Here is a 10873-nt window from a genome sequence, read left to right on the forward strand (position 1 = left end):
GCTACTTACAGGCAGCCCATTTACTGTGAAGATAAGTGGTGAAGGAAGAGTTAAGGAGAGCATCACACGAACAAGACGGGCTCCCTCTGTTGCAACAGTAGGAAGCATATGTGATCTGAACCTAAAAATTCCAGGTAAGCAATGTCCTTATTCCCATAACCATAACTTGTGCTTGTGTAGTGTGGGTGTACCTGAAGCAGTGGAAATAGAAACTTTAGTGTTGCTAAGACATTCTTGTATTAAGATAGTTTAAGGAAGAAACATTGATAGTGTGATCTCTTTGAATGGTTAAAAATAAGCATAACCATGATCAACATATGGAGAAATAAATACCAGGGAGGCCTTAATCTATTTTGTGTACAGCAAACTGGAGGATGGGCTGTGCAACTCATCCAGTCTCCAATGGTTTTAATATCATCATGTTGGCTGTTACATGTTCATACTTCTGTCTGGCAAATGTGAATCATGGAGGCCAGCCTTAGCTGGCTGCGCTTATCCAGCCTCTTCATCTGCCTCCGTAGGACCTGGTAAGCTGCAACTGGCCAGACTTGCTGCTCGGCAGCACCCAACTAGCTGAGCGTGCCTTTTCTGTCACTTGTACTGTGTAATCACTTGAGCCTCAGGTACTGCTTCCAAAAACAAAATACCAAAACCCTTTGTCACTTTCTAATCTGCACTTTTATATTCTCTTCTTGTTAGAAATTGATTGCGGGGATATGACAGCCCAGGTAACTAGTCCGTCTGGGAGGAACTTTGATGCCGAAATCGTAGAAGCTGACAAAAACACCTATTGTGTCCGCTTTGTGCCACAAGAAATGGGGGTCCACACTGTGGATGTCAAATACAGAGGGCAGCCGGTGCCAGGCAGCCCCTTCCAGTTCACCGTGGGACCGCTGGGCGAGGGAGGAGCCCATAAAGTGAGAGCTGGAGGCCCAGGGCTGGAGCGTGGAGAGACAGGTGTCCCAGGTGAGTCCTCTGCTCTTGCTGGGCTCCAGTGCCCACCCTGCGAAGGTCTGCAGCACAGTGCTTTGGTTTCTGTTGGCCTCGTGTCTGAGAGCTTGAGCAGAGCTTGGTGTAACACCGTAGGGTCACCCCAAGCCAGGGGTGGTCAGTGGAGAAACATGGAGAAATAATATTGCTGCGTCATGTGGATGGAGAAGTCTGGAAATCCACATTTTGGAAACTGACTGCTCTCACAGGATGAGCATGAGGTTGTAAAGTGTGTTATACAGGGCTGATAAGCTAATTTAAGGCTAATAGGAGCCTCTTGGAGAAACTGATAGGTGTCATCACCCAGGATGATGGGACGAGGTACTGTATGGGATGCTGCACAGTCTGTTAGGAAGAAGCTGCAACCCAGCAGCAGCAGCAAACTTACTTTGTGTGTGCTGTCGTGTGCTTCAACAGCTGAGTTCAGTATATGGACACGGGAAGCTGGAGCTGGAGGACTGTCTATTGCTGTAGAAGGCCCAAGTAAAGCAGAAATTGCCTTTGAGGACCATAAAGATGGATCTTGTGGTGTATCATACATAGTTCAAGAGCCAGGTATGTATCAAGACCAAATCATACTGAAGTAATACTGAAAGCTACTTTCAGAGAAACTAAGGACACTCACTGCTTCTTTTCTCCCTGCAGGCAACTATGAGGTGTCCATAAAGTTCAATGATGAGCACATTCCTGAAAGCCCCTACCTGGTTCCCGTCATCGCCCCCTCTGATGATGCTCGCAGGCTCACTGTCACTAGCCTTCAGGTGAGACATAAGGAAACATCTCTACAGCTTGCCACACAGACTGATTTCGTCCTTGTTCTCTGGGACCAAAATGGTTGTCCTTTCTCCTTAGGAATAGCCTTGCCTTGGTTGGTGCTTGTTTTCAAGCTCAGCCTGCAGCCAAAGAGAGGTTTTTTGACAGCTGACCTGCTGGTACCTTGGGCCAATAGAGCTGGGCCAGCTCTGGCTAGCCAGAATTTGAAGGCAGAAGGCTCAACTGAGTGTATTACAGGTGGTAACACTTGGGAATTAAGAATAAGAGGCTCTATAAATAGTATTGAAGGAGCTAAAACTTGCTTTTTTGCCCCATTAGCTAGGGGAAGGCCAAGAAGAAATGAAACATGAACGTGAACCACCAGTGATCATGCTGATACTGAGTTACTTGGTTGGCACACGGACTGAAGAGCTGGGTTTCCACAAGCAAGGCAGCGTAGGGCTGCATGTTTGGGATGTTGCTGCAGCCTTGCTGAATCATTCACGTGGGCAGATGGAGGAGGCCTTGCCGTGAGGTCAGAGCGCAGATTTGCTCTGGCTGATGTCATGAAACCACACAGTTGCAGCTCGGATGATTCATGAACAGTAATGAATCACAGCTTTGTAGTTGGTCTGGGCTCATCTGTTAACCTCACCGTATCATTTTTGTGTGTGTGGTTACATGCATTAAAATACAAGTAACATTAAAGACCTGACTTAAATCTCCAAAGCCAGGAACTTGGATGTGAGACTGAGAATCTGTGTCTAAGTATACTGTACCTCAGTCCTCATTGAGTGGTGATAAGCAATTAGTACTTCAGTTGAGGCTTTTTTTGGATATGTCCCAGCTCTGCTCCCCAGGAACTTGTCTGGGCTGCAGGACTACTCCACCTTGGCTGCGTAAATGAATCACGACGGCCTGATTCAGTAGTATCTCTTCTAACCAGGAGTTACAAGGGCGTTAATTAGTCGCTGTGGTATTGATGTTTCTCTTGTGTTTCATTTAAAGACTCTTTGACAGGAATACTCGCTTCAGTTAAGTCCTGGAGAGGCAGATAAAGCTGAGTATTCAGTAACGGAGCGCAGTGTGCAGCATCAGCCTCTGCTAAACCCACAATCAGGGACTTGCTTTATACATTGTACCTCAGTTCTACTCAGTTGCATTTATTTCCCTCTTCAGGATTTAGTTGAAAACAAAACCAGGTAAAGTATGCTAAGCACAAAATATTACTGCTGGATAGCTGCATGGGCTGCTCTGAGAACCATTGCAGCACAGATGCTGAGCTGCCTTGCCTTCCACCGATGGCCTGACAGCATGGCAACATCTGGTTTCATGTTTTAAATTACTTTCTCATGTTAAGGTGTCTTGTGGCATTCTAAATGCAGCCTCTTGCGGCAAATATAAACATTCATATTACTCTTTCAGACAACTGGATTATCAGAGGCTTTTCCCCTGAATGAATCTGGAATAAATGAATGGGCTGAAAATGGAGCTATAGCTTAAAGATCCTTTAAATCAAGTGCCTGAATATCAGGGGCTGACCTCAGTGATAATGGGTGACTAGTCTCGTAAACCTGCCTCTGCCTGATTTGACAGAGTCGTCTGGCTTCCACAAACTGTCTGTTACCATGGGAAAAATCAGCCTAACCAAAGTGGGTGACTCCTAAATCATCCACCCCCTAAGAGTGAGAGCACTTCTGATTTGAGAGTTAATGCAAGTCACAACTTTATGCCTTTTTGTTGAAATGTAAAAAATTGTGCTGAAGTGGTTTTTTCCCTGCCACAAATCTTGCACTGTCTGAAATGAAAAGTTTGAATTTGATAATCTGACTGTTGCATTCTCAGGAGTCTGGATTAAAAGTTAATCAGCCGGCATCCTTTGCTATAAGGCTGAACGGGGCAAAGGGCAAGATCGATGCTAAAGTCCACAGCCCCTCTGGAGCTGTAGAAGAGTGCCATGTTTCTGAGCTGGAGCCAGGTAAGCACAGCTTTATGTTGGTCAAAACAAATGGAATGACCTCCAAAACACATTTGCTGTCCCATAGTGAGGAGGTTTAGTCCCTTTGGCTTGCTAACAGTATACCCAAGTGGCAAACACCTTGCTTGGAGAATGACTTCTTGGTGTCAAGAGTTGTTCAGTCAGGGTTACGTCCATGCTTTTCCTTGGTAGCTCATGATGACTGAGCCCTAACTTGTGTGAGATACAGATATTTAAGTCTTTGCTTGCCAGTGAAGGTACAGTGATATTAGTTGTAAATGAAATATGATGTGATTGTTGAATTTATCCAGGGAAGAAGTTTATTTTTCAAAGCTGTGCTTCCATCTTTGACTAATAGTTTGTTTTTAACTCACACTCACTCCTTCATACAAAACATCAAGGGAGCTGAATATAAGCAAACACTACAGAAAGCTCACCTCCTGTTTCAGCAAAAAGCTTTTCTTTTTCACTTGAAGTCTGAATTGAGTTATGGTCTGTACTCTGGACAGCCAGCAGCTGTCCGGCTGGGGAAGATCAATCTCTCCTCTGGGTTAACATGCAATCAAAAATGTTAAGTATCAGCAAATTGCTGAATGACTTTAATAAAGGTGTGGTGGCTGTGGTGTCAGAGCAGCATGCTCAGCCTGCTGGTAAGATTTGGCTTGCCCTTACCAGCTGCTTTTCTTCTCTGTACTGCTCCCTCGACCACTGACAGGTTGGGCTGTGATTAAGCTGTCATGTTTAGTGCATGTGTGAGGCAAATAACCCTAAAACTCACCCTGAAGACTAGATGACAGCTGAGATCAGGTCCTAGTAGACAAGGTGAAAATGCAACTTGTGGCACCTCCTGTGATAAATACAGCATTTTCCTACTTAAATATGAACTTAGCAGCTTGTGTAGCTAGTTTGCTTCAGCTGGCACCAAAATATGTCTAAGCGTTACAGAAGTCTTTCTTGGGTTGCTAACCAGCCCTGCGTTGGGTTTAATTGCTGTTTATTGTTATCTCTGATATGTCAGAAAAGCCACTTCTCTCTTGCAGATAAATATGCTGTTCGGTTCATCCCCCATGAAAACGGCATCCACTCCATTGATGTGAAGTTCAACGGAAGCCATGTCGTGGGCAGCCCTTTCAAAGTGCGTGTTGGTGAGCCTGGGCAGGCGGGCAATCCCGCTCTCGTCACGGCGTATGGGTCTGGCCTGGAGAGCGGTACCACAGGTAACCCTTGTTTCACAGCTCTGCTACAGACCTGTTTGCACTTTGGCTTTGACAGAAACAGAAGCTGTTCCTAGGCATATTTTTACATGACTTTCCCTGCTGAGGCAGCTGAACTAACCCATATTCTCTGCTGCCCTGGGCGCAGGCTAATTTTGCTTTCTTGCATGCTCCTCAAGTCTTAACCATCAATTAGTGAGTCTGCAGGCTATACTGAAGCTTAAAAAACTTAAAACCTCTGTAAACCAGCAACTGCAGCATCAGTTTGCTTTAGCTGGTTAACAGCTGGGTTACGACTCTGCCGGTTAGCTTAGCTCCATGTCGGTGGTCCCTTGGAGCTCCAGAGATGCTCTGGCTCCCTTCCACACGTGAACACGATGGCTGCAAAGGCTGGAGGCTTTTGTGAATGCAGATACTGAGTTGGCTGTTTAGTTGAAGGAGTCTTGTTTAACTTGCATTTTGTTAGTTAAATGGGTACGAGGGTGTACCCAGTTACCTTTTCTTCGGTGCTTGCACTTGTAAGGAATTTCAAGTTAAATGTAATATGTGTAAACTATAGGGAGTACGGTGGATTGTTCTGTTTGTAGCATGCTATACATGTTTCAGATGTAATGTGAATGCTGACTCTTCTTGGAAATCTGACGCCTAGTTATCTGCTGTGACTGCCCCATCTGATAGTTCTCAACTCAAGAATGTAGGGTTTAGGGATTGTTGGTTTGTTTTGGTTTTTTTTTTTTCATTTTTATGATTTATGGCCTTAGTAAGAAAGTATGAAAACATTCCAGGATATGCACTTTGATTTAATTGTGTGCTTTCTTGGGCCACACACAGAGGTGAACAGCATAGTAAAACTGATTTATTTTTTTTTTCTTCTTTTGCTGTGCAAGGTGATAGCTAGTTCCTCTTACCCTATCTACCGTGGTCTTTCGTGGATTCCATTTCATACCTCTTTTTTCTCCCTGGAAAAAAAAAAATACTGCAGTTACTCAGTCAAAGCTTCTGCTGTTCTGGAGAAACCAAGCAGTTGGTTTTGGAAACATGCAGATATACTATGTAAAATAAAGATATTACAGCCTGTGCTGCTTTAATAGGTGGAAACAAAAGCACTCGTTAATACTAGCCATTGATGTGTTGGGGACAGGGGAATTTTTCTCCATCTATAAAGGTGCTTGGGGTTGTTTTTAATCTAAATAGACTGTTTAACTTCAGCAAAGTTACTCTGTGCCCCCTTGTTGAATCCTGGCCGTGGCCAAGAGCTCAGTGCCATGGGAGCTGCTGAGCAGCGTTTCCGAACAATGATCTAGTGTAGAGGTTTCAATAGCCGATGGCTGAGCACCTCAAATGTCCCCCCGGGAGGGGTGTGCGTCTGCAGCCTCCAACAATGCGAGCCTTCATTTGAGGCACAGGGAAAAAGCAGTGACTTTGGAGCGAGAAGTCCTCAGTGAGAAGCTGTGAAGCTTGCTGGCTTTGGAAATGAATTGTCCTCTGGCTGAGTGGTGGATGCTGCAGGCTGCCTGCCTTACCTCCCAGGCGGGCAGTGCCGGCGAGATTCACTGCCAAAGCACTGGAAGATGGCACAGTCCTCCGTGGGAGCCGGGTTCTTCCAGCATTGCAACACAGCAGCCTCTTGTGTGGAGAGGCTGGAAACATCTCCCTGGTTTATCACCATGCTTGCATGCTTCAGATTCAGCTGTAGTAAACTTTCCCATAACTGTCCTGGTTTTGATTGAGCTCGAGCACTTTATTCCTCCTCAGCAGTGTCTGATACAACAGCGCAAGATTGTAAATATTTGAAGCCAGAGTTTGATAGGAAATTATTTGTGGGTTGAAAGCCTTGCTTAATTTTTTCTTGTGTTGCTGGCATTTTGTCATTGGCTTAGTATTAGCAGCAATAATTCAGCTGTGTTAACCAGATGCTGTAATTAAACAAGCTCTTGTTTCCACAAACTGCTCGGAGTGCTGTTGCTGAGCAGTTCAAATGCCCATCTCCTCCAGGAGATCTCCTGCCCCTCGTCTGTCTTGCTTTCTTGTGGGCCCTCCACTGCTGATTTACGGTCCAGGCAGTGAGACGACTCCAAGTTTTCCCGAGCTCAGCCGTGCAGGAGGCTCTGCTGGCATGGGCTCCGAAACCCAGCAGAAAGGCTCTTGTTCTAAGAGTTTTCTCTCTAAGCCAGTCTTTTGATGCCAAATTACTTCCATTTCAGTCTTGAAGGGCTCTCATGACCCCTTCTCCCACACAGTCACGTAATGTTGAGCGGAGGAGGGAGCCGGGGTGCCAGTGGGTAGGCTGCCGGGGGTGCAGAACCCCCCCCCTCGGGGCTGGCCCGTGTGAGGATGCGGGGGGGGAGGTGGTGCGTGCTGTCCCTCCCTGTGTGCAGTCTTGTCTTGCACAGAATTACCCATTCCTATTTAATAACTGAGGCTGCTTGTGTAACATCGGGCGTGAGGAAGAATGTGTCTTACTGTGCTACGTCTTTCTAGGATTGCAGTCGGAGTTTTTCATTAACACGACCAAGGCTGGTCCAGGTACCCTCTCTGTTACAATTGAAGGGCCATCAAAGGTGAAAATGGACTGCCAGGAAACTCCAGAAGGTTACAAAGTCATGTACACACCCATGGCTCCAGGAAACTATTTAATTGGAGTTAAATATGGTGGACCTAACCACATAGTGGGCAGCCCCTTCAAGGCAAAGGTTACAGGTAAAAAGCTAACCAGTATTTACTGTGTGCCTGAAGTAGTTTGTGTCATTCAGCAAACGTGTCCCTCTGAGATGGTGCAGCATTCAGGCCTAGATGCCCAAAAACATGAGAAGTGAAATGTTTCTGCCCCTCGCTTCCAAAGGCTCGATGAGGGATCTCAGGAGAGGTTACAGGAGCGTTACTTGCGAAGCTTGCCAGCTTGACTCAGTGGAGAGCCATAAAACAGCTTGATGGGGCAATATTAAATCCTGACCTAGCGCTAGGGTGTTGCACTGCGGTAGGGAGATATGACTTATTTACCCATTTCACCCCCAAAGCCTGAAATGTGGTCACCTGTAGCATAAGTGATGCCCCTCTTGGTCTCATTTTGGTGTAAGTGTCACCTAACCTAAGGTCAGTAATGTCTGGGAGGCTTTTTGATGATGTGAGGAAAGCTGGTTTAGGAAGCTCTTTCTCTCTTCAGTGCTGTCTTTAAGCACAGACTGGAGTTTATCTCTGCTGCTGCCCCTGAGCTAGTGAACCCTCTCCTGGTACTCGTGGTGTGGTGATGTTCCTGGGAGTAGACGGCAGGGACTGCGCTCCCCCGGACTGGGACATGCTCTGCTTTCAAAATGGGTTATTGCAAAATTGCAACTGCTTTTCTGCCAACTCGAGTAATTTTTGGCATTTGGTGATTGGAGCACAATTAACTTTTCTTAAGCGGCTAGCTTTGCTTAATGAATCCTGAAGTTCCTGTGGTCCTTTAACCACTCAAGGGCTCTGGGATGGGATTGTTGACAGCGTTGCTGAAGATGTCGGCTTAAACCAAAGTAGGAAATTGCTCCTCTCCGAAAATGCATTTTGGATGCAGAATGCATGCTAGTCTTAGGAGGGTTTTGAAACCTCCTTGTAAGTGCGTTTCGGATGGGCTGAATCAATTTCAGAAATCTTTTCTGTTTCCAGGCCAGCGACTGGTTAGCCCAGGCAGCACCAACGAAACTTCTTCCATCCTGGTAGAGTCAGTGACAAGGTCGTCAACTGAAACTTGCTATAGTGCCATTCCCAAGTCCACCTCGGATGCTAGCAAAGTGGTTTCCCGGGGAGCAGGACTCTCAAAGGCTTTTGTGGGTCAGAAAACCTCCTTCTCCGTGGACTGCAGCAAAGCAGGTATGGGTACAGGAACCAGCTGGATGTCAGAGTGGTTTAACTGGACATTTTTTGCCCTGAACCAATTTGCAAAGTTAAAATTCAGAGCTTGAGGGTGGTGATCTGATTCTAAAGAAAAACCTCTAAATGCTACACAGTGCTCACCAAATCAGTCGTAATATAGAGGCTGTAAAGATGCCAGTTCCTCTCCAGATGGCTTTATCTGAGCCAGGTGCACCTGAAAGAAACCACACGGTTATGGCATGAGAACAAACAGGTTGCTGAAGTTAAGCAGCCCTCATGGTGCGTTGTAGTGTGTAATGCAAGGTGTTCCCGTAAGCCTTGAGTGCTGATCATCATCACCTGGGAGCTTTGCGGTGGGTGGGTTACAGGCCAGCCGTGTTCACTGGTCTCTGCCATTAACTTCTAATGAAGTACTTGAAAGGCAGTACCTGCTTGCTTTCATGAGCAATGTTGATATCTCCTGTGCTCTAGTTAGATAGTAGTAGCCTGTCAGGTCTGGCAAAATGCACAAATAAACCCTCTATGAGGCTGAAGGCTTTTTTAAATAAAATGCCTCCTTATAGCAAATTAGCTTAGCCATACCTCAGACTCACTTTGTGAATTAAAGTAACAAAATCCTTGTGTTATGGAGCTAATTTATTATGGTACAACCATGCTTGTTTGTTTAAGCTTAGGAATGCTAACAGTCTGTTATTTTGCTGTAGGTTCAAATATGTTGTTAGTTGGTGTCCACGGACCTACAATACCATGCGAAGAGGTATCCATCAAGCATCTGGGCAGCCATCAGTACAACGTAACGTATGTCGTCAAGGAAAGGGGTGACTATATTCTAGCAGTGAAATGGGGTGATGAGCACATCCCTGGGAGTCCCTTCCATGTCACCGTTCCTTAAACTCGCTGAGTGTCAGAGTCGATCTTTGCGTTTGCAGTTCAGATGTAGAGTTATACTGGGTGCAGTCCTGTTGCAAAATGCAGTATCTAGATACACACGGCTCACATTTCAATACAGTCAGAAGTAAACTCTGTAACCTTATTTTTTACAAGCATTTCACTTCTATCCTACTTACCAACCTAATGTCAATCTAGTTAATGTCATCCTCAAATTGTACCTTTGCAGTACTGTCCGAGTTACTGTTAATGTTTGGAGAATCATGTGGATAACTAGACACTAATTTCCCTTGCGGATGTTAAAGACTTTAGATGTTAATTGAAAACTGGAATCTGTCTTTGTAATTGGGTATCTTAACTACTGATTTTATTTGACTGGAGACTCTACGTTTTAGTTATGGAATATGACTTGGGCTGTCCCCAGTTCAAATTCTTTTCTGTAAAGAAATGAGGTAAAACTGGTACTATAATAGGTGCCTTTGTATACTTGATCAATTTTAATGCTTAACATTATAAAAGGCTACTAAAAGTGGCTTTACCACTCAAATTTAAAATGTTTCTGAAAATGCTTTGCTAATGGTTTATATTTAGGAAAAGTTTATCTTTTATAGCAAACCAAAAGCAGACTGAAGATGACTTCCTGGAAGCTTTCAGCCTTTCTATGTTTAATGCTTTGTAAATCTAGACAGGTAGCTTTTTGGCCATGATGGTAGCAATGTGTTTTTTAATTAGCTTGGGATTCTAGTGAGATTTCTGTAACTTTACAGGTAACTCCTCACACACTTTATGATTCATTTTAAGAGCAACACCTGGTTTGGCTGGGGTAAATAAAGCCACTGAACTTGCCGAGCCAGGTGTAGCTCTCACCTGCGTGATCCAAAATTGATGCAGGTCAGAGGATGGCGGTGTATTGGGAAGATGATCAGTGGTTTCCCTGGAGGCTGTGGGCCAGGCGAGTAGCTGAGATGGTGCAAAGAAGCCAGCCTGGGGATGGGACCCCACATCTGTAGTCGGATATGGGGCAGGAGGGAGGGTGGATGTGCGAATTTACCAATTATAGCAATACCAATCAACAAACCTATCTTTGGTGCAAGTCATTTTATTATATCTTGGTCTAAGGACATGCCTGAAGCACGCTCATGTCTCCTGAAATCCCCTTTGTGCTGCAAAAGGCATTTCTGCTGAGGGTCAGGGAGTGAAA

At 45.2% G+C, this 10873-nt stretch overlaps 1 protein-coding gene across 1 annotated transcript in view; it reads left to right on the top strand.

The window, feature by feature from the left end:
* The window catches only part of FLNB (filamin B, beta), a gene marked incomplete at its 5' end in the record, with an annotated part of 56056 nt that extends 45529 nt beyond the window's left edge, over positions 1 to 10527 (top strand). The window contains 9 exons of the mRNA XM_009708866.1: positions 12 to 134; positions 700 to 966; positions 1408 to 1545; positions 1636 to 1751; positions 3589 to 3721; positions 4762 to 4938; positions 7417 to 7635; positions 8578 to 8781; positions 9489 to 10527. Of these exons, the coding sequence (XP_009707168.1) occupies positions 12 to 134; positions 700 to 966; positions 1408 to 1545; positions 1636 to 1751; positions 3589 to 3721; positions 4762 to 4938; positions 7417 to 7635; positions 8578 to 8781; positions 9489 to 9676 (1565 nt within the window). The remainder of the gene's footprint in view (positions 1 to 11; positions 135 to 699; positions 967 to 1407; positions 1546 to 1635; positions 1752 to 3588; positions 3722 to 4761; positions 4939 to 7416; positions 7636 to 8577; positions 8782 to 9488) is intronic.
* Positions 10528 to 10873: the final 346 nt, after the last annotated feature.

Source organism: Cariama cristata, unplaced genomic scaffold (assembly GCF_000690535.1).
Source record: "Cariama cristata isolate BGI_N322 unplaced genomic scaffold, ASM69053v1 scaffold5121, whole genome shotgun sequence".
In the NCBI taxonomy this organism is placed as follows: domain Eukaryota; kingdom Metazoa; phylum Chordata; class Aves; order Cariamiformes; family Cariamidae; genus Cariama; species Cariama cristata.